This window comes from Rhinatrema bivittatum, chromosome 8 (genome assembly GCF_901001135.1).
Source record: "Rhinatrema bivittatum chromosome 8, aRhiBiv1.1, whole genome shotgun sequence".
NCBI lineage: Eukaryota > Metazoa > Chordata > Amphibia > Gymnophiona > Rhinatrematidae > Rhinatrema > Rhinatrema bivittatum.
Window position 1 is genome coordinate 186,115,937 of NC_042622.1, and position 23,744 is coordinate 186,139,680.

At 46.5% G+C, this 23,744-nt stretch overlaps 2 protein-coding genes across 2 annotated transcripts in view; one reads left to right on the forward strand and one right to left on the reverse strand.

Moving 5' to 3' along the window:
- ZZEF1 (zinc finger ZZ-type and EF-hand domain containing 1) overlaps positions 1-6,651 on the reverse strand; it is a 335,589-nt gene extending 328,938 nt beyond the window's left edge. Inside the window, 3 exon segments of the mRNA XM_029612069.1 lie at positions 92-286; positions 381-525; positions 6,171-6,651. Coding sequence (XP_029467929.1) covers positions 92-286; positions 381-525; positions 6,171-6,518 — 688 coding nt within the window. The 5' untranslated portion in view covers positions 6,519-6,651.
- Positions 6,652-6,663: 12 nt separating this feature from the next.
- On the forward strand, positions 6,664-17,647 carry LOC115096860 (neuferricin). Its single transcript, XM_029612068.1, has 5 exons — positions 6,664-7,289; positions 8,135-8,460; positions 9,299-9,439; positions 14,309-14,495; positions 15,162-17,647. Exons 2-5 carry the CDS (start codon positions 8,172-8,174, stop codon positions 15,373-15,375), a joined length of 831 nt encoding a protein of 276 aa, XP_029467928.1. The 5' UTR covers positions 6,664-7,289; positions 8,135-8,171; the 3' UTR covers positions 15,376-17,647.
- Positions 17,648-23,744: the final 6,097 nt, after the last annotated feature.

The window sequence follows — 23,744 nt, forward strand, 5'->3', positions numbered from 1 at the left end:
GAAACAACAAATCAAGGAGTACAAAACAAATCCTCTTGAACACTCGCTTGCTCGCCAGTCTTCTCGCATTGTTTTAAATAAAACTGCATACCCTTTTCTTTTTGCAAAAGTCGATCTAAATAATCCTTCAATACAGACAAGCGCATGGTACAGATGTTATTGCAACAATCCAAGACAGGGAAGGGGATCACAGTGCTGGAAATACGATTCCGGTGCAGGAATCGTAGGATCTTTGAAGAATGAAATCCCAGACGGTCCTTTGATTTAGAAAAGATGTCAATAAAACCTAAAAGGCACAAAAGTAAAACCAAAGAGCAGTTATTTGTGGTTTAACTACCATTCAAAATATCAGCAGTGAAGTGAGGTCGCCAGCACCTTACCTGGTGTGAGTGAGCAGGCCTGCAGCTGTCTAATTACATGGCTAAGTTCTCCTTGGAGGTTCGCGCCACTGGAAGTCTTCAGGGCCTCCACCATACTCTCTACATCAACTACTCCATCCCCCTCTGCATCAAACTGTGCAAATGCCTGCAAAAGAAACAAAAAGACAAAAAAAAAAATTCAGTCATTCCAAAAATTAACCTCTAGAAGAAAGTATGAACATGTGAAAATTACTAGAACCAGATTTGAAAAAAAAAAACATTTAAAGGGAGCAACTGTTAGTACACATGCCAAAGACTAACCTTAAAAAAAAAAATGCAAATTTTGACAGCACAACCTATAATGACCTCCAATTAATGAATGTCCTTATACAAGTGTTCAGTAGTGCCACATCAGTATTTTAAGTTTTTGTTTTTTTTACAGAACTTTTACACACAACTAAGCAACAGAAATTCTATTTACATTTAACTGAAACATCTAGAACCATCAGGTGCTTTGAGATCCTCTCTGGAAGCAAATCCCTACAGTACTGAATTTTTTTTTTCCAAGTTCAAGCCAAGACTTTTAAAAAGCAATGATTCTGAGAGCATCCTATAAGTGATACAGTATTCCCCAAACAAGTCCAACTGAGTCACTAGAAAATAGTACCAGCAGGGTGCCACCCCAAGGGAAGAACCAAAATGGTCACACCGGGAGAGTTAGAAAATCTAATTTCTATTGGTTTGGGTTTTTATTTTGGGGGGGGGGGGCGACTCTATAGTGGGTGTTTAGCTCTGCCTTCGCTGTAAGCGAGAGAGGGGATCAGGGTTGCATGATAGATGATGTGTATGGGGGAAGGGGGTTTATTTGGTGATATTTTGTAACATTTTAATATGTTATTTTATTATAATTTCATTATGTTGTGAACTGCTCTGCATTCTCTTTGGAAGGACAGTCATATGTAATGTATTTTAGTGCTGCATTATCTCTGAATGTGTTTTTTTAAACAGTCACTATGTATTTTTCATTCAGTACATGCAAGGAGCATTAAATTCAAAAAGATTGTCTAGAGAAGGAATGAGCCTATCTTTCAGTACTGACTGGATGGCCCAGTGACATCACTGTCACCCGGGATAGGTAGATTTGACTCCTGGGGGGGGAGCATATCCATTATCACACATGACACCACCACCTCCAGATGAGATTCAGGGTACACAAATACTTGTTTTTAAAGGAAGTCACAGGCTGTAGCTCCCTTATGTTGCTATGATGTCTGGGGACTAAGCAGAGAAGCAGCTCTAGTGACCAGAAATGAAGGCCTACAGAAGTACCAGTTTCTGAGGCCCAACCCCCATCTCTCTCCTCACTATCATAAAAGGCAATGAGGAGGCAGCAGGTTAAGCTGGGCTGGAAGTTCAGGCATGAAGGAACACAAGTCAGTCCGAGAGAGAAAAAAAAAAAAAAGCTTGTTATAAGAAATGCAATGCTGCTCCAACAAACCTATCATCCTGTCTCTCACTGTAGCCGGTTGAGTCCACTTCGAGGAACCCGGCACATCACAATAGGAAAGTCTACTCCATATTGCTCAGCTCCCAGAAGTATGGCGTGGAGACACTCAAGTCTATCTGGATAATAATTATTTATGGGTCTGGGCTCCACAAATCTGTCCAAACATTTTTTTTTTTTTACTCGGTTATACTACCAGCCTTGACCACACTCTCTGGCAACAAATTCCAAAGCTTGGGTGTGTGTTGACTAAAGAAAAAATAATAATTCTTTGTTTCAAATCTGCTGCTAGTTTGTTTCATACAATGTCTGTCTAAGTGCTCTAAACTGGCTGAAGTTTTGTATTTTTATTTTTTTACCTTCCTCTGCGCTACCACAAACAATTGCACATATGTGAGAATTGGGAAGTTACAGAGGAACCTGATAAACTGACATTTTTCACCCAAACTATACAACCCTGAATATAAACATATTTGCAAACACTACAACTGCAGGGAATCCAATTGAGCTCTTTACAAGCAGGCCTAGGACACCTATGAGGCTGGCATTGCTAATCCTAGCACAATAGAGGAAGTAAACCCATTCTGGGCTTGAACTGGAATAACTTTGTGAGCTCTACCCTAGGCAAACATTTCTCAGGTTGAAAAACATGAAGGGCAAAGTACAGTGCACTGTCATTACTGTCTTCCACTTCCTCTGCTGACTCTTACATGCGTTTCATTTTATTGAGCAAAGCCAGATCTGCATTCAGTGAAAATACACTTAAGCAATCTGGGAGCGTTGCTTGTATCAGAAAGTCTCTCTATAACAGCATTCATTGTACCAGTATAGCCTGAAGTTCTTAAATACAAGACAGAGGAAAATTAAGGCAGCAAAACTATCCAACGCCTGTTTCTTTCAGCTTCTATTTTCATTACTTTAAGTTTTATTTGCCAATATTGTATTTAATATCTTCATTTTATAAAATTAAGCAGCATTCAGTTTGATGCACTGTATTGTTTTACTCCAGCATGCTCACAAATGTCAAAACATAAAATGCATTGCTTTAAAAAAAGATTTTAAAATCTTAAATTACAGTGATGCTTCTAGAGAGGCTTCAGGGGGAGGAGGCAGGGCAAACAGGTGGGGTGCACCAAGAAATGCACAGGATGAGACAACATTCTCATTCAGGAACAAGCGACTGAGCTGAAACAGGCTGCAACCCTTAAGAATCTGACAAAGAGGAAAACCCACTAACAGACAGCCCCATCTCAAAGAGGACCACCTCAGGGGCATTATAACATCTCCAAAACCTTCTGGAAGTTCAAGAGAGTTTGAACTACTCTAGCATCAACACATTCTTATGTTTCTTCCTGTGCTTTCATGAGATGCTCTTACAGAAATAACAGGGTCTCATAGATGAGTAGCAAAGAAGTCAACAGATATAATTTATTCCTTCCCTGCACAACTGGATAAGCACAGATGTATAATCACATCTCAGTACCACTGAAGGTAAAATACAAAAAAAAAAAACAACCTAAACCCTCATCCCTCTGCTAACATAATAAGTGATGGCAGATAAAGACTAAAACGATCCTTCTACCCTGTCCAGTTAAGATTCATCCAATTTGCATAAAAGCACATACAAAATCCCTTATGCAGCTCAAAAGCAGTTCCCCTTCCCCCTCTGCCACCTCTACTCTTAGGCAATTTTTAGCTTTGTTTCTAACAAGAGCAATAGTGAAGCCAACACCCAGGACCCCCTTCTCTGATTACCAAGTTTTGCAATAATCTCTCATCAAATTTTATACAGTTGAAATGACTGTACTAGAAATCTTTCACTCAGATTTAGAATGACGATATGTTCTATATATAACCAAGTTCAGGAAAAATGTCAGCCATGTAAAACAATGCTGTTGAATAAAACTGCCCCAGGTTGCATACCATTCAACTCACTGATTTTAAATGGCGACACCCTCATCTGTCAGTCTAAGTTCTTTTCCTCTTGGGTTCACCCCTAAAAACAACTCAGTATAACTCATCAATATTAGAATGCTTCTCTCTTCAGCCTCCTTTTGGCTAAGGTCAGGTGTAAGATCTGAGCTTGGAAAAGAGGATGCTCTCTCCTTGGCCTTTCAGTTAAGGTTAAGAAACTATACAATATGGAAGGAGGGGTTAACAAAGTCATTGGAACCCTGATCAAAGTGAATGATTAAATCGATAAGTGAAAAAAGAAAAAAATAGACCACTTCCCCTTCCTTTATGATTTACTATGTGTACCAAGAGTTTAAGAAGCATGGCCTTTGGGAGACATGGAATCTAATTCAGCCCATTGGAGGAGTTAGACCAAAAGGACAGGCGCCCAAACTTTGCTATCCGGAGCCTACTTGCACACTGTAAACATATCGCAGGACCTATTCAAGGTTAAAAAAAAACAAAAAAAAACCCCTTTTCATTCAAAATACAAATCATAATGCAATATTTCTGTCAGCTTTACCATTTGTCATCTTGCTTTGTACCTTTAATTTTCCTGGTTGAGTGATCACAATCAAGATTTATCTGGCAATTTAACTGGAAAGCATCTAGGCTAAGGTATACCAGGTTCTCGAAAACAGTTTGAGAACCTCAGGCTGTCAAAGGAAATTGGTTAACTGAAATTCGGGTTTATACTATAGTGGGAAGTAGTCTGTGTAAGGTCAAATTACTAACACTGGAAAGCTCTGATCATCTTTCATTGTAAAACCTGCAATCCCATTGATAATTATCAGTTTTCAAGAATCCTGTCCCTACTGTACCTGCAAAAACTAACCATTCTGGCATCCTTCACCGCCAAAAACATTGACCCAAATCAGGGTCTTTATAAGGAAAAGTTGAAATAAGTCCATCATCTCACTTCTTAAACTTCAAATCAACTTGCAAGTATTCGTATCTAAGAATTCAAGATATGCCATACTAAGTCAGACCAAAGGTCCATCGAGCCCAGCATCCTGTCTCCAACAGTGGCCAATCCAGGTTACAAGTACCTGGCAAGTATCCAAACATTAACAGATCCCATGCTACTAATGCTCACAACAAGCAATAGCTCTTCCCTATTGATTAATAGCAGTTTATGAACTTCTCTGCCAGGAACTTATCCAAATTTTTTATCCAGCTACATTAACTCTAACTACTGCTTACCACACTTAGTTGACTTGAGAAAAAATATTTTGTCTTTTTGGTTATAAAGTTCTGCTTTGGGCAATATAAGATCTTTGAAGACCCTACTATGGAAATATGGAAAAAGTGTGCCCATGCTGATCTTGCTATAGTGGCTGAATTGAAATGCTTGTCCTTCTGTACTAGGCAAACTGGAATCCCACTGCCCCTTTTATTTTGGGAGAGCTTTGATCCCTTCTGTCTACTTTATACTGGGTAAATTGGGATCCCCACTGTCCCCAAGCCTGCTTTAGGCATAAACAATATAACAATTGCCTATGACACCAAATTTTGAAAGCATAAATATCCAGGCCAGAGAAGCCTTCTGCTTGCTATAGTGCCATGTGCTAGCATTGCTTCAAAGGGGTACTCTGCCCCTGGGCACCAAAATCCAGCCCATTATCTTCTACCGTGGACCTTTTCATTTGACAACTGCGGATACATACTGGGGACATCTGGGATTTAGTTTTGAGGCAAGACATCAAATTTTGACCACCTTACTCCATCACTATAGTTTCATGAACCTTGATGATATTTCCAGAGTAATAGGTCAAAGTTTTATTTTTCACCACTGTCTGGAAGGGGGTTTCATACACTTATGGGATGCCAAAGTAAGCACTGTCACTAGTGTAATGTAGGAGCATAGGCAAGAAAGGTGTCACTGGGGTACGCACAGGCAGCTGCCTAATACACCAAATTTTGAAGGTGCCAAGCATACAGAGCAAAGAGTTTGCTTCTGCTTGTTTTAGGCCCATATACTGGTACAACTTCAAATGGGTATCATTTTTGCACTCTACCTACAAGCGTCAAAATTTTAAATCCAGCCCTAACTGGTCCTGCTATACTGGGTAAATTGGGAACCCATTGTCCCCTTTATTCTGGTCAGGGTGGAATTCTTCTCTATACCGTGCTAGTTGGAATCCCTACTGTCCCGTCCCCTCTACACCGGGCACGGTTAGACTCTTTTCTACATGGGGTAAATTGGGATCCCACTCTGCCCAGTATACTGGGCAGAGTGGGATCCTCCCTTACACTAAGTTGGGATCCCCACCATCTCATCTATACTGGGAGATCTGGACTCCCCGCCGTCCTGTCAGTAACCTGCAGTTTCTCCCCTCCCTCTCTGGCCCTACCTCCTCGCACTCCTCCCGGCTGCCGGCGCGGCTCTCCAGCATCTCGCAGAACTGCTCCAGGCTGACGGTCTCCTCGTTGCGGCTCACGCGCTCCTCCAGCCACCGCAGCAGGGCGCTATGGTGCCGGGCAGCCAGCGACTCGGCGGCGGCCGCGTCCCGCAGCCGCGCCGCCGCCTCCCGCAGCTCTGCCTGCTCCAGCAGCAGGCCGGGGGCAGGCAGCGCGACGGAGCCGGGGGCAGGGGGCGGCTGGGTGGGCGCCGTGGCGGGTTGCGCCGGCCCCGCTCCGCAGCCGCCCTCCGGCCCCGGATCTTCCTCATCGCCGCTGGCGTTGATCACCACGTTCCCCATGGGGCGCCCCGAACCGGTTACTCAGCAACTTTCACCTCCCTACCCTCCCCCGGAAGCGCCGCCACTGCAAGCGGTCACCCCGGGTCCCCGGCTCCCTCCGCCACACCGCCGCCAAGCAGCGGGCCCAGGCGAAGTGTCGCGAAAGGCCGTGAAACAGGAACGCCCCAGAGGAGGCGTCGCTTCCGCGCTGCGCGATAACGTCACGCAGAGGGAAACCGGAAGTGGTACAGAGTGGGCGGATCGTACGGCTTTAAAGCCGCAGGCACGAGTTCGCTGCTGGCAGTTATAGTCTCGTCTCCTGCAACTGCATTCGGCGTTATTCTGGAAGTGTAAACGGTTTCAAGCCATTGCATGGTTGCCGTATAATTTTCAGCGCAGCTTTCCCCGTATTCTGGAGTCTGGGCAGCGATCCGTCAAATTTTATTATTATTATTTTTTATTATTTCTATGAGTCGTGAGCATGTTCATCTCTTCATTTTGCATATTTTGAGTCTCCAGCATTGGCACACGTCAGCACCAGAAAATCCATTTTATTCCAACACAACTGAAAGAAATCCCTTCGCATGTCTAGGAATATTGTTGGTTTTGAAACCTTTTAGAAGACCACCTAGAAAAATGTACATGATCTTCTGAAAGCTCAGTATCTCATGTACTTTCTTTTTGAGACCTTTCTAAAGATATCATCTTTTGCTCTGTGGACAAGAAACTAGCCACTTGTAATAAATGACTTGAACAAAATAAGTCATGCAATTACTTATTTTGGCAAGGCAAGTAAGTGGTGTGTTCTTTCAAAGAATGGTAATAGTCCAACTCCCATAAGTAATTTTGTAACTGTTATCCAACCCAACTGTTATCCGGCGGTAATGTCTCCAAATAGGTTAAGGTTGCCCAGACCTTGACAGCAATGAACCTCACTGGTAATCCAGCCTATGTTGTACGTGATCAGTCTCTCAATATCCTGTTAATGCCCTTGTTAATACTTGCATTGTACCAAAGAGAGCTGGTGTATGTAAGGTGTTTTATGCACAGGCACCATGGTCCTGGAAGTTCTTTGTACTCAGGCCAGTGATGCCCAGGACATTTTGGGATTATTTCTGTATCTTTCTGCCTCGTTTTCTTGGTCTCTGATTGTATAATTTGATTCCTGAGGATCTTCTCTCTCTTGGTAGGATCCGCAGATTAGTGCTGAGTGCTGACACTTCTTTCCGCACTACTGTTCTCGTGCTTTTCTCCTCCCCTTTGACGTGGTTAAACCCTATTTCCATATTGGACCGAAATAATTTTAATCAGCAACCGTAACGGTTGCTCATTTGCTTTATTATTTAGTAACCGTGGCGGGTTACTTTAACAGGGCGTTTTTTTACAGACTGTAAAGTGCTCAAAATCCCCACCCACTTCTGGAAGCGAGAAGGCTTGGGCGGATTCCTGTGTATCATCTCTTGAAGGAGCTCTTTTTTTTCCCCAACGTTGGTGTCTTTAGAGGCAGGAATGTAGCAGGGCTGGCCTGGCCGCGCTGAAGATGGCAGAAAGCCCAGAGGAGGAGGAACAACAGCAGGACCCTTTTATTCCTTGCTCGGTTTCCCAATAAGCCCTAGTTTTCTCCCTCTGATTTGCAGGGTAGCTGGGCTTTTGCTGATTGCTGGTGCTCTTGCCATGCTGGGCTACCTGTCAGCCGCAGCTATCTGCCTTGCCGCGGTGGTGCAAATCGGCTTCGATCCCTGGTCCCTGACCTTCCAGGATATCCCGGGTTACCTGTACCTGTTCCCCGGGATCGGGGACTCGGCTGCGGGAGCGGAGCAGCTGCTGAGCAAAGAAGAGCTGTCCCGGTACACGGGAGCCGCAGGCAGCCCTGGGCTGTACCTGGCACTGTTGGGACACGTGTTTGATGTTAAGAAAGGAAGAAAGCACTATGGACCGGGGGGCTCATACAGCTTCTTTGCAGGTAGGATCCATGCGTTATGGGGGCGAGTACTTGGATCCCCCTTTTCTTTTCAGAAGGGTGAACAAAGCACCCCCTTCTGTGTTTGAGCCCGGATCTCTCAGATCCTCTAAATGGTGGGCTCTAGTTTAAGCAATAACTGACACGATTCAATCTCACCTGCATGATATTTTTATGTCCTTTCCCTCTAAACTACAAAAGTCACTTTCTAGCCACGGTTCAACCTCATCAGACAGAACCGAGGTTAGAAAGTTACCACCTTATATTATTATTTTTGTTTGATAACCTTTATTTCGGAGAAAAAACTATGAAATGACACTCGTTTTCTTTCAGAGTCTGTTTTATCATACCCAAAAACCATTTAAATAAGAATGGCACTACAAAAACCTTAAAAACTAAGTAGATCAGAGCGTTCTAGCATGGTCATTTCTCATTGTGGCCACCTGGTGTCAGCCTGGAGCTGGAGATGAATCCATCCTCATCTGGTACAGTAAGGCCAGCGAGTAATCCATAGTCATATGGAAAAACAGACACAGTAAGAGTAGCCACTTTGGGAAAACAAGGAAGAAAAAAAATAAGCATTTAATCCAGGCCGAACTTTGTATGGAGGTAGCGGAATAGAAGAGGTTTTTTGTTTTTTTAAATAAATTTAGTATTTTAAATCAAAGAAATTGCCCAATAATCTGTGTGTGAAAATTAAAACTTTAGCTCCGTGCCTACTGGAAGGCTTTTATGGCCCTAGAAGAGGCAGGTGTGCATGTTTAAACTCCAAAACTGATCTGATATTAATGTGTCATGGGCTAGGAGCTGTTATGGATCTTCATCCCTATTGTGCCCACAGGGAGAGATGCCTCCAGAGCCTACGTGACTGGCGATTTCTCAGACAGCGGCCTGGTGGATGACATTGCTGGCTTGTCACCATCAGAAATGGTGATCCTACAAGACTGGCTTTCCTTCTACATGAAGACTTACATCTTTGTTGGTAGGTGATGTAATTTAGCATCTTCCCAACTTCTGATTTTGTTCCTGTTCTCCCCCCTCCCCCACCCCCATTCTTGTTTTCACCCCAGTTTCAAATAAAGCTTCTGAAGCAGGAGCCAGCGAGGGCAGTGGGTTTTGCAAGGCCATTTGCGGACTGTTCCAGGCTTGCTGACCACTGCCTGGGCTCTGATGTGTCCTGGATTTTCTGTTCTTCTGAGGAAGCCATCCTTACGTACAGGGGCAGATTGGCCTATCGGGGGATCGGGCATCCCCCGGTGGGCCGGTCGCTCTAGTCACGTGGTCTGCCGAGCGCAGCCATGACAGAACCGCACTCGGCAGACCACGCGGTATCTCCTGGGCGGCAAATCCCCAGGCCGCTCTTCATCCAGAATCCGCCCCTGCTTATGTAACGTGTTTTTCTTCCATCACACACTGAAGACAGTTAAAGTTCGGTGCCTGTCCAAAATGCAAAACATAAAACTTGGCAAAGAGCTGTTTTGAGTTGTATCTGTCTTCTCTGGTAAGAGCAGGGGCATTTATATTTTTAATAACGTGGGAGGAAGTACCTGAAGGTTTAGCCGTTAGAACCTTTAGCTGAGAGCCAAGGTGGCTTTGGACACCGTGTTGGAATTTTGCCTCTGCTGCTGGCTTTCTGCATGACCTTGACAGAAGGTATTACACTTGCTATGCTTCCGTTTACCTAGATGCAATTGGGTAATAATAATGTTCCCTTTGGAAGCCATTGTGTGAACCCATATACAGAAGGCATTGTGATCTCTTCTCCTCCCTCGAGGAGGCTTAGATATATGCATCTTTCTGAACAATGGCAGCTGTGTTATCTTAGCAGCTGGCATGCCCTTGGGCAGCTGGATTTCCGTGAGTGGAGGAAAAGCCTAATGGTTGGAGCAGTGGGCTGATAAGGCAACGAGGTCTCAAAGAGTGTCAGTGGGGGAAGCAGGATTGGAACCCTGCTGTCCCTGGTTCTCAGCCCATTGCTGTACCCACTAAGCTGTTGCCGTGCAGAGGACCCGAGTTTGATTCACCAGCCAAATCATCTACTTCATGTGTTGGCTGGGGCTACTATGGAGTCTGGAGGGGAGGGAATTCCAGTCATTGCACATTGGCGACACCCAGTGGCTGGATTTAGGGCCAGTGATTTGCACAGTTCTGGAAGGAACCCTGGTGTGTGGTCCTCAGCCGAGGACCCTTGCTATAATGACCGAGCTGAGTGAGTTAAAGAGAAAACCCCTGGATGGTTGTTAATGAAGGCCAACAGAGAGCCATAGTGCAACAGAGGCTGATTCCTATTGAGCTAAAAGAACAAGGGGAAAGGAGGAAATGGCCAGGCCAAACTAAACAAACAAACAAACATCCAGCAGGTTGTCAAACCTTTTTCTTGGGACCCAATGGAAGAAAAGCACTTATTTAAAAAGTTTTATATACCACTTTCTCCATAAAATTGTACACAGTGCTTTACATCATTACAGATCTAGACAATAATATTTTCTGTCTTGATTTTTCATAAGATAATGATGATCAATTATTTCTAACTGCAACCACTTTATACCAAGTCATAACTACAATTAAACTTGGATATTACTTGTAAACCATTTTAAACAGTATAAAACAAATATGGTTAAATAAAGAGCACGTTCTTTCGCCTTCATTTAATATGAGGGCTGGGCCTGCCTGGTCCGGATCTGTCCTCATGTCTATGTCTCCCTTATGTCTTTCTCTTGTTAGCAGTTCTCACTCGCTGTCCATTTCTCTTTGCTCACTCTCGGCCCCCATTGCTCTCTCACTCGCACAGCTCTCATCCTGCACCTCCCCCCAATGCTCCTACAGATTCCTGGCTCTGAATGTCACTCAGTCACTTTGAGCCGTGCACTGATGTACTTGCATGCCTCTCCATGGCCAGCTGCAGATGTATACGCTGGCTGCCCTTAAGCATGTGGACAGCTGACTGTGGCACTTTTTTTTTCTCTCTCCCTCCCCCCACAAGATGGTGTGGTACTGCAGCTGTAATGTAAAACGAGTGACTCATGTGCAAGAATATTGGGCATCCTAGGTAATTTCTTCAATTTGTCACCCTCCCCCCCCCAACTAAATTTGCGGCAGCAGCTCCAGCACAGCCCTCCCTTCTTTGGCAGTACTGGCCTCTCCCCCTCTGGGCCTCATGATGCTAGGATTTTGCTGCTCCAGAAATTTTGGTGCTCTAGACCAGTGGTTCTCAATCTTTTTTCAGCCAGGACTCACCTGACAGATGGTTCTCACATGCGTGACACACTGAACATGTGACCGTCACGGGGCTATAGGTAAACATACACTCTGCATCCACAGGAACCCCCTTGACCCCCGACAGTGGGTCAGAACAAAACTAGGTCATTACCCATACAACTCACTATACAAAAAAGATGTTCTGGTGACATTTTAGTAAAAGCAAAACAAACTCCCTTTACTACCAGGTACAATAGCCCTCCTTATGAAAAGACAGTAATTTACCACTAATGCATATCCTATTGAGAAAACACAACAAATAAGATGATACAAATGCCGACATGCTAGTAAAAAACTTCACCTTGGTCACACACCCAGAACTGACCACCAATTACAGAACGATCACACATTATAAATATGGAGACAGAAACTGGAATGGAAAACCAAAAGAGCCACTCTGCATGCAGTGCGAACCTGGAGAAATGGAAAGAGAAATATAGCACCTAACACACTTCCAGGATCTGCAATAATGCACACAAACTGATCTGCATTATGGCATGCACTCCAACAGTAACAACCCTATATATGAAAAAGTAACACTACAAATATTAAACCAGGCCCTAAACACCAATACCCTTCCTATTAGGAAAACAGAATAAGCCAAGCTGCTATAGAACCCCACGCAGAAATAATTGTAAAACTATACTAATAAATGTTTCAAAAACAGCCGATGAACAGAATAACATCCAACAATTAAAAACTCATAAAAATTAAAAAATTGTCCAAATACCAATTACATATTTCAAAACATACAGATTACATAATACCCAATAATTAAAAATGGCAGTCAATCAAGAAAAATAAACTTAAAAAGCCACCTTTACTTACCCTCTCCAGCAACTCTCCTACTCCTTTCTCTTGCAGGCCAATAGCACTCACCAGAAGTGGCTGCTGAAGCTCTGTCCTCACGATCCTCTTCTCAAGGCCCACAACCAGTCACTCACTCTCACACACATACCCCAAATTAGACCCCATGACCAGTCTCTCTCTCTCTCACCCAGAAACGCATCACCTCCCTGACCAGTCTCTCTCAATCACACACAAATGCTCTCGCACCCATTCACACCCACCAGCCCTCACCCAGGCTCCCATTCACATCTACACTCCCATTCTCACCACACTCAGTCTCCCATTCTCACATGCATGCACCGGGCCTCACCGCCCAACCTCTTCTTCCTTCTCTGCAGGGATGACCTCCAGTTCTGCCGCAGCTTTACTCCAGCGGAACTTCTTTTTTTTTTGCCACCACAGGGATGGGCTCCCATGGCGGTCATGCTTGGCCAGGGTCAGGCTTCCTCTTTGCCACCACGGGGATGGGATCCCGTAGCAGCCTTGCTTCATCGGGGTCGGGTTTCCTCTTCACCGCTACGGGGATGAGCTCCCGTGGCGGTGAAGAGGAAGCTTGACCCTGGCCAAGCAAGACCACCATGGGAGCCCATCCCTGTGATGGCGAAAAAGAAGTTCCGTGGAGTGGCCATTGCGAGAACAGCATGGGAGTATGGGTGCCGTGTAGCTCAGGCTCCCCAAAAGCTACACAGTGCTGTGAGTTGGCAAGAGAAAGTCTTGGTACCTGGAACGCTGCCTCCCAACCCTGCAGAACAATTTTGCAGTCGAAACAAGTGTGAGAACAGCAGCTCAGTCACAGCATGTTGCGACCTCAAGTTTGAACACCACGGCTATAGCCTTCTGCCCTATCGGTTATTTTTAGAAGTATTTATTATTATGGCCCCAGGTTTTCTGCAATTCTGCAGCCATGGAATTTGCATGAAATTTATCCTCGGCGCCATAAGAAACATAAGACATGCCACACTGGGTCAGATCAAAAGTCCATGAAGTCCAGCATCCTTCCGACAGTGGCCAAGCCAGGTCAGAAGTACCTGGCAGGATCTCAAAGAATATGCCCAGTCCTTCTTGCTCATAGCCAGGGATAAGCAGTGGCTTTCCCAAGACTCCATGTCTAACAATGGACTTCTCTAAACCCTTTTTGAAACCAGCTAGGTTTACTGCTTTCACCATCTCCTCTGGCAATGAATTCCACAGTTTGATTGGACGCTGAGTACAGATTCTGAACTTTTCCTAGCACCATTTTTTATCATTAGAATAAAAGTAGGAAAATGAGTGAAACATCCAAAGGTTTCTTCCTCGGCATTCTTAGAGGCCATCATGGGCAAGTTTCGCATTCATGTAACCACAATGGACTTAATTCACCCAAATCTGGGAAATTTCCAGCAGCAAAATATTTGCCAAGTTTGGCAAAGAAATCAATTGCAGAAAGGGTCTTCATAGCTTGGAAAAAGCACCCTTAGGCACCTTTTAAGACCACCCCCATTCTGATTGGCCTAATAAGTTAGCTGCATTACAATATGTCTGACCCCTGTGATCCCTTTCCTGATGTCTTTAACATCTGGAGCAGGGCAGAAGAGGAGGCCTGAGCATGCCCCTTCTGTGTCAGTGAGAATGAAGGGAAAGAAACTCAAACCAGTTACTCTAACAAAAATACATCCGTTCAGCAGAGCACACAAGAGTATCTGTGCTCTCCCAGAACGGGAGGTGACTTTTGACTCTGAAAACAGAATTTCTTTTTCTCTGAAAGGTAAACTGGCAGGCCACTTCTATGATGAATCTGGAGAACCAACAGATGCAGTAAAAGAGGCCAAAGCAGTCTTGGATGAAGGGGTGAAGTTAAAAGCACAGTATACAGAGCAGAATAAGCATTTTCCACCATGCAATGCGGAGTGGACCTCAACGAGCGGCTCCAGAGTCTGGTGTTCGAAGGAAAGGTAAAATGCACCTCCAGATCCCACTGCAGTCTCTCTCTTTAAGGAAGAAAGTCCTGTACCGGGTCAGTGGCAGTGCAGTGCTCTGCTGTGCAGAAAGCCCCTGCTTTGATCCTCACATTGGATCTTCTGAATCCCAGGCAGCCTGGAGCTGGGGATGCTGAGGAGGTAGTACTCACGGTGCCTGGGGGGGTGGGAGGGAGTCGGGGTCATCGTTCAAGGGTGATACCTTGTGGGCAGATTTAGAGCCCACTTAAAAATGACTCTTGATTTTATTTGCTCACTTAAACTGTTGACCTTCCAGATGTTTTTAGTTGTCACAGAACACATTATTGAACTATTCATGTACATTGTAATGAGTGCATAGTCACCACGGAGTGACAGAAAATGAGTGCTTGATTTCTGTAATTTATTTAGAATGATAAGATCATTGTTAATCCCCAGGCTGCACCACTGATGAGGAAGCTGTCCATGCTTCAGGGAATAGTAACATGCATAATCACTCATAACAGCGAGGCAGTCTGCTTGTGTTTCATAAATCCAGGCAACGTGTGTCGTCTGAAGCAATGTCTTTAAGTTTCCATTTCACCCTTATCTTCTGGTGAAAGTGAAACATGATGCTGCATGGCTTCGTTAACAGCAAGCCCTCTTCTCCTCCTGTCTTTTCAGTGGAGGGATAGTGAGAGACTGGATTGGGGTTCCCCGGAGGATGTATACACCTGGCACGAAAGGACATCGCTGCGTGTGTGTGCGGACTACTGGCCCCCCCACTGGACGTGCAGACTCTTCTGAGCACAGTAACCGAGGCGACTTGAACAACCCCAACCTGCAAGAATACGAAGACTGCCAGCCCACGTTTGAGTGGTGCAAGTTAAAAGACTAAGAACCTGATTCACTGAGCCTTGTTTTTTTCCCCCCAGAAATGTAGAATGGCGGAACGCCTTGGTGACTCGGGGCATAAGGAAGGAAAGCCTAGCGGCACCAAATTTTAAAACCGGTTCCTATTACTATCCTGCCTGGAAATATTGAGCCCTCTGGTAGTGTGGCGTGAAGAGGACACTCTAACTTCTACAAAATGAGTTTCAGATTAGAACTTCAATCCAATGGGTTATATAATCTTATGGAGTGTAGTGAAAGGATAAATCCCCAGTTCCTGCAAGAAAATGGTACGTTTGTTGGGAAGGGGGTATGTGGAAAATGTTTCTCTTTTAGAGTCTGATTTACTAAGCTTTTTTTTTTTTTTTTCCCCCATAGACACAGAGAGGGCATAATTCAAAGCCATTTTCACCGGTTTTAAAAAAAAAAATGGCATTTTACCCACAGAAGTGGGGGCTTTGAAAATTGCCCATCCTCAAGTACCGTGGAAGCTCTCCTGGGGCCAGGGGGATGATGGGCTATGCAGTGCCGCAGATTGTTTAACTTTTTTTTTTTATATAATCAGCGCTACACGTGTTATTCACGACAGAAAAATTATCCCTAGAGAGAGCAGGCACAAACCTCTGCAGGGAATTTTTCTGGGTGCAACACAAAATGCAAAATTACCTGTGGGGGTTTGCTTTAGTTATTGCTGCAAACCCAGTGGATAAAAATGAATTTATAAAAAGTGTCGGCTGTTTTCTTCTGCAGGAACATTAAAGCAAAAAACAATAAAACATAAATATGTACAATTACACTTTAAAACCTAATCCCACACTAACCCCTTCCCCCAACCTATAACAATAACATACATTAACCCCCTCCTCTCAACACGCTAAACAGATCAGCCCATAGACACAGCTCAAAAACGTCTGAATAAATCCAGCCTTCAACCTTCTTCCTGAATGCCAGAGTGGGCACTTGATTATTGTCCCTGGAATGTGGGATAAGGGCCTTTAATTTGCTGATTGCCTTTGACTTGCGCTCAATGCCCTGCCTTGGTACATCCAGCTGTCACTGCAGGTAACTAACTGAACAAAAAAAAAGGACCCACTGTTGTGATGTTTGGACATTGCAGTCAATCAAAATGTGGAACTTGTATTTCAGTACTACCAACGCAGCCCTTAAAGGCTGTGATGCAGTTAGCAATTGGGCAGGGGGCCAAGGCATTGGCTGGGCCATTGGGAAGTCAGCTCTCATCCTTCATTAAGTGCCTGCCAGACTAGCATTTCCCTTACAATTAAGCTTTTCATTCCTAAGAATTAGGATTTAAGTTCTAAAAACACTTTGGTTCACTACGGTACATTTATAGCAGAGCATGTGGCAATACTTTTTCATCTACATTGAAAAAAATATGCATATCGTCAGTACTCACTGGGGTTGCCAGCTCATCCAGGTCAATCCAGAGAGGCCAATCCTGTCTTGGTTTTGGCACACTGCATGCATGGTGCTGTACTTCTGATTCCTTTAGAAAAAGGAAGACTGCATCTCCCAGCATACCGTGGGGCGAAACCGGGCTTGGATTCACCCCTTTGGGTTGACTAGGGTGAGGTAGCAACCCTGGCATTCCCTAATGAGCATGCTCTAACTGGGTAAGGGCGTCCTATCAATTCTTTTAACTTTCTGTGCAGAACTTAACATTTTTGGTTGAGAGCACTTCGTAATTGGTTTTCACTAACCTGCTTTTATTTTCTCTAATTTCTTTTCTTTCCCATTGAAATGTATAAATTAAGGTTTTAAAAGTTCCTGCCACTTTTCCATGCCCAGAGTGCAGTAACAGTGTACAAATAGGCCCCAGCGTCTCTCTCACCTCTCCTCACTCCCTACATCCTAGCAAGAGAGCTCCGGTCCTCACAGACGCCCTTCTTGCCACCCCTCCTCTGATGTCAGCATTTCTAACAGGCTACAATGCCACTGGACCATGTCTGGGAAATCCCTGTCCGATGTAGTAAGAAGATATGTCTTGAGCACAGACCCAGAACAATGAACTTTCTGGTTTCTGCTGCTGAATGCTGCGTTTCCCTGTACGTACCTGGATCAGTAATGACCTTTAATGAATAAATGGAAGGTAATCCTAAAAACTTCCTCACATCTTTCTATCATGCTTGATTTTTTAAATAATTTTCTCTGAATATTCTTTCACATCATATTAGATGAGAACTTGCATTTTTCTTAATCAGCAGTGCAGTGGATGACGATATGCTTGCAGTGTACTTTATGAAAATAAAACATTTTTAAAAAGAGTCAAGGGATATTATAATATTTTATATATAAAATGTGTAATCGCTTTAGTCTCTCATTTATACAAATGCAATATATTTCCCTTGTTTAAGGCCGGGTGTTGGATAAAACTAATCTTGGCAGGCTGGGATACCTTGTCTTGGACCAGGATAAAAAGATGTTGTGGTTCTTGAGTTTGAGACACCACAGGTCCAGTAGAATATATCATGATCTATTGAGATTTGACATTGGTAAATTAAACCCTAGTCCATTAATTGTGAAATTTATGACATTATGCAGCCAAATAATGCTTTGGAAGAGGAGGGTAGCGGTGTGTTTTAGGCTGAAGTGCGGGCATATTTTGTTCTTAGCTTTGTATCCTTATTCCTTGGCAACATCCAAATCACCCCCATTCCAGACATGCATGAGGTCATCCAGGGATACCCATATCTGGTAAGTGGTAATGGTGGTGGGCTTGGGAATGAAATGAGGATGAGCAGGCATAGCACTACACATAGCAGGAATCATCCTGCAGCTCTGCAGAAACCCCATTAAAGCAGCTCTTCGCAGGAGGATGCACATTTTTGTATTCAGCCAATGCAGAAAATATAAGCTCCAGTTTATAAAAAGGATGCCAACCAGTGCAAAAACGAAAAAGAGCACATACTGTTCACTGCCGTTCCCCTGAAGAATGAACATTTGAAATATACACCTGTATTGGGATTTCGTGAGATGGGATTCAGCGAGGCTTTCAGTTTTCAGCTTGAAATTTTGAAATTTTATAGAAATTCACATTGCTTAAGGCTAAGGAACATTTGGACATCCTATTGGATTTTTATTTGCATATTGCATAAAGACTAAAAATGTAATATATATTGGACAATATGAATTGCATTGAAGTGTATCAATTGGCACTAATAGCTGATGAAATGAAATGAAGCCTTGTATTCATATGATGCCATGTTTATCTAAAAATAAAATATTGTGGGGGATACATTGTTGGGAGTGAATAGATTTTTCAGCACATAGGAGGGTCAGTGAAGACACATCGAAGTCTTGATAAAGGGAAAGGAGATGTGCCTTATGATTTATAGTTCCAGAGACAAAAGGGTTTCATGAAATGTTTGCAGTTCAAGAATTTTAATTCATAAATATGAAGCAGATTTGATTTTTTTTTTAATTATTTATTTATCACTTTTCACTATATAATACACATTTCTCATTACATAGTACTGAAATGACAATGTATGGTTAATGCAATATATTTAATACTTACTAATAAAATGAAACACATTCAACCACCACATTATTTTATCAATCATAATGGAGGGTTATTATTCCAACACATGGGAGCATCATCAAGAAACACATTTTTAAAGATAGTTTGCATATCCTATACCTTTTTACTTTATATTAACTAGAAAGTGGGGTAGAGGTCGGCAGTCTAGCTTGATCCAAGAACATTTTTAATTGGTCAGGAACAAAAAATATATATGTATTCTCTTGTTTTTGTATTATACATTTACACGGATAGCGTAATGTATAGGAATAACCTAGCAAGATTACCTCCTGACGAAATGCCAAGAAAGCTTTACGTCTCGACTGAGTAGAGGGAGCTAAATCAGGGAAAATTTTTATAAGTTTTTCATAATAGGTAATTGGATACTTAAAGTATTTTTTCATTATAATATTAATAGTTCCCTGTACGTACCAGGATCAGTCCAGACGGTGGGTTATGTCCCCCGTCCAGCAGATGGAGTCAGAACAGAGCTCGAGGGCTCCACCTCCTATACCAGCTCACCCTCTGCTGGAGCTCAGTATCTTTCTGACTCCAGCAGATGTGAGTTGGGGAAACAGTGCTTCCCCAGTCTGACAGGTTTTTGAGTCTCTTTCTACTTTTCTTTGCGTTCTACCTGTCTTTTGTTTGCTAGCTAACAATTTGGATCAAGTTAATTGAGAAAAAAAAAAAAAAGTTTTTATTCTGTCAGTGATTTGAGGAGGCGTGCTTCTCTGTTCGGCCTCCTCCTGCAGTGTCACTTTCCTACGTTTGGGGTAAGTGTTATTTTCTGTGTGGTTTTTCTTGCAGCTTTTCTCTTCACTTGTCGGCGTTTGCCGGTACACCCGGCTCTCTCACGCGGTCCTTGACGGTCCTGTGGCCCGGCGAATGCTATCTCGGGCCTGGGCGCGCCGCTAGCGGTTTTTCCCGCCGGCGCCTACGGATCTGTCAGGCGGGTTGTGTCGGCCTTTCGGCCCCCCAGCGGTGCGCTTCCTTTTTGGCCCCCCCCCCCCCCCCCCCCGAGGCGATTTCTCATAGCGGCTTCTTCATGCCGCGCTTTTCCCGCTGCGAGACCTGCGGTGAGGCAGGGTCTCGTTTTTCAAAGGAGGGAGTTTGCCCGTGCTGCCTCCCTGAAGGGGAAGGTGGTTCGCGTGGCTCGGGTTCGCGCCCAGCGCCCTCCTCACCACAGCCAGGGATGAGCGGGCTGGCCACGTCCTCGCCAATGGCGGGAATGGCGGCCATTTTGGAGCGGGATTTTCCTTCAGAACACGCTCCGGAGGAAACAGACGCAGTTCGGGGCGCCCCCCCGCCTGCACCGAAGCCCAGAGGAAGCTCTACCGGCCCGACCACCGCAAGGGGCCCCTGCGGCTGCGACTTCAGCCAGCCTGCCGTTTTTTTCCCCGGACTTCATTTTAAAGATGCACACGGCTTACCTGCAGGGCCTGACAGAGCCGGGGGGAGCCCCCTCGGGGCCTCCTGCTCCCAAAGTTCCCAAGCTCTCGTTTCCGGCCTCCGGGCCCCTGTCCTCGGCTGGGCCAGCCACAAGCTCCTCGGCTTTGCCATCCCAGCCTCGAGTGGCGGGAGCAGCTCCCCCTTTGGGCCCTGACCCTTCGGACCCTCCGGATCCGGCGCAATTGGAGGGGCAAACGGAGGGCGACGACCCGCGAGCCTTGCAGATCTTCCATAAGTAGGAACTAGAAGACCTGCTCCACCAGAGCTAGATCTGGATCCTCCACCGGACCCCCCGGCACCTGTGGCTCCGGCGGTCGCAACGTGCTCCAAGAAAGGGGACCCGGTCCTGGCCGCCCTTAGGCCTAGGGCTAAAGCTTTCCCGGTCCATGAGTCTTTTCTCCAGCTCCTCACGGGGGAATGGGACGTCCCTGAAGCGGCATTGAGGGTCACCCGGGCCATGGAAAAATTATATCCCTTGCCTGAGGATTTCTTAGATCTCATCCGTTTCCCTAAGGTAGACTCGGCGGTCTCAGCGGTGACTAAGCGAACTACAATCCCGGTGACGGGCGGGACGGCCCTACGGGACACACAGGACCGCAAATTAGAGACATTCCTCAAGAGGGTGTTTGAGGTTTCGGCCCTAGGGATGCGAGCTGTCATGTGCAGTTCTTTGACCCAGAGGGCTAGTCTGCTCTGGGTCCAGCAACTCCTGACGTCGCAACAGTTGCCTCCGGAAGAAGCAGCTCAGGCCAACAGCCTGGAATCTGCCATTGCTTACGGGGCGGATGCTCTGTATGACCTTTTTCGCGTTCTGGCCCGCTCCATGGTGTCGGTGGTGGCGGCTCGTCGCCTCCTGTGGCTCCGGAATTGGTCTGCGGACGCCTCCTCCAAATCGAGCCTGGGATCCCTTCCTTTTCGTGGGAAGTTTCTTTTTGGGAACGACCTGGATCAGATCATGAAGTCACTGGGGGAAAATGCAGTGCATCGTCTACCCGAAGATCGGCAGAGGCCGTTTGCCTCCACCAGAACCAGGGCTCGAGCACAGCGACGCTATAGATCCTACCGGCAGTCCAATCCTCGCACTGCTCCCAGTAGATCCCAACCGTGGTCGCGGTCCTTTCGTGGGCGGAGGCCCGCGAGAGAGGGCTCGGGCCAGGGGAACCCCCCCGGCAAATCTACCCAATGATGCCAGACCGACCCACTCCTCCTGTCCGCCCATCGGGGGCCGACTCACAGATTTCGTCGAGGAGTGGGTGAAGATTACTTCAGATCAGTGGGTCCTGGACACCATCCAATACGGTTACGCCTTGGAATTTGTCCGTCTTCCTCGGGACAGATTTCTCTTCTCTCCGTGCGGCTCCGACCTCAAACGGATGGCGGTTCAACAGACACTAGACCGTCTGCAAGCCATAGAGGCTATCGTTCCCGTTCCTTTCGCCGAGGTGGGCTCGGGCCATTATTCCATCTACTTCGTGGTTCCCAAAAAGGACGGCTCGTTCCGGCCCATACTGGATCTGAAGGAAGTGAACCGCTCTCTGCGGGTCAACCGATTCCGCATGGAGACGCTGCGTTCAGTGATTGCTGCGGTACACCAGGGGGAGTTTCTGGCTTCCCTGGATCTGACGGAGGCGTATCTGCACATTCCGATACGTCCGGACCACAGACGCTACCTACGTTTCAAGATCCTCGGTCAGCACTTTCAGTTTCAGGCCCTACCCTTCGGGCTCGCAACAGTTCCGCGGACCTTCACCAAGATCATGGTGGTGGTGGCGGCGGCCCTCCTGCGGGAGGGGATCTTAGTGCACCCCTACCTGGACGACTGGCTGGTGCGGGCGAAGTCCTTCTCGCATGGACAGGCCTCGGTGGCCAGAGTCTTGGAGATGCTTCGCTCTCTGGGCTGGGTTGTGAATCTCCCCAAGAGTTCCCTCGTCCCATCCCAACACTTGGATTTTCTGGGGGCGACCTTCGACACTCAGCAAGGCATGGTCTTCCTGCGGGCGGACAAGGCACTCTCCTTGAGGGAGCACGTCCGTCAGTTTGCGTCTTTGTCGGAACCCACCGCTTGGAATTATCTACAGCTTCTGGGAGTGATGGCGTCCACCATCGACATGGTGCCCTGGGCGTTTGCTCATCTAGGTCCACTGCAGGCGTCCCTGCTTTCGCGATGGAAACCGGTGTCACAGGAGTATCAGGTGGTTCTACCCCTCCCCCAGTCAGCTCGAGACAGTCTGGAGTGGTGGCTGGTCCCGGTTCACCTGGCCTGAGGCGTCTCCCTCGACGTTCCCTCTTGGGTAATCGTGACCACCGACGCCAGCCTCGTGGGGTGGGGTGCGGTCTGCGAACGAAGTGCCACACAGGGGACGTGGTCCCCGGAGGAGGCGAGGTGGCCGATCAATCGTCTGGAGACCAGAGCAGTACGCCTCGCACTTCGACGTTCCCTCCCCCTGATTCGGAACCGAGAGGTACGGGTTCTTTCGGACAACGCCACCACGGTGGCGTACATCAATCGTCAAGGCGGGACGAGGAGCGAACAGGTCTCCGCCGAAACCACGCTCCTGATGGACTGGGCGGAACTTCATCTGGTTCGGCTCGCGGCCTCCCACATCGCAGGCGTGGACAACGTGCAAGCGGATTACCTGAGTCGTCAGCAGTTGGACCCCGGCGAATGGTCCCTTTCCGACGAGGCGATGACGCTCCTGGTTCGCCGTTGGGGAACGCCGCGACTGGACTTGATGGCGACCACCCTCAACGCCAAGGCCCCTCGCTTCTTCAGTCGCAGAAGGGAGCGCGGCGCGGAGGGGGTGGATGCTCTAGCGCTGCCGTGGCCGGCAGATCAACTGCTCTATGTTTTTCCTCCCTGGCCCTTAGTGGGCAAGATACTCCGCAGGATAGAAACTCACAGCGGTCCCGTGATTCTGGTAGCTCCGGAGTGGCCGCGTCGTCCTTGCTTTGCAGACCTGCTTCACATAGCAGTGGACGGACCGTTACGCCTGAGTCATCTTCCTCGGCTCCTGCAGCAGGGACCGGTATTTTTTCGAGCAGGCGGCACTCTTTTGTCTTGCGGCTTGGCTTTTGAACGGCGCCGCCTCCGCCGACGAGGCTACCCAGAGGCGGTAATCTCTACGATGCTCCGGGCCCGCAAACCTTCTACCTCTGTTGCTTATGTGCGAGTGTGGAAGGTCTTCGAGGCCTGGTGTACCGATCATGGGGCCCAACCCACGGAGGCGTCGGTACCTCTGATCCTTCAATTTTTGCAGGACGGGCTGGATAAGGGTCTTGCATACAATTCCCTACGTGTGCAGGTAGCGGCCCTGAATGTTCTGGTACAGACACCGGTCGCCCTGCCTCTCCAGGCGGATATCGCCCGATTCCTGAAGGGGGCCAAACAT

Coding starts and splice junctions, on each gene's coding strand:
- LOC115096860 (XM_029612068.1), top strand. CDS start 8,172: ATGCTGGGCTACCTGTCAGCCGCAGCTATCTGCCTTGCCGCGGTGGTG. Junction 9,440..14,308: donor GAAGACTTACATCTTTGTTG/GTAGGTGATGTA, acceptor TTTCTCTGAAAG/GTAAACTGGCAGGCCACTTC. Junction 14,496..15,161: donor GTCTGGTGTTCGAAGGAAAG/GTAAAATGCACC, acceptor CTGTCTTTTCAG/TGGAGGGATAGTGAGAGACT.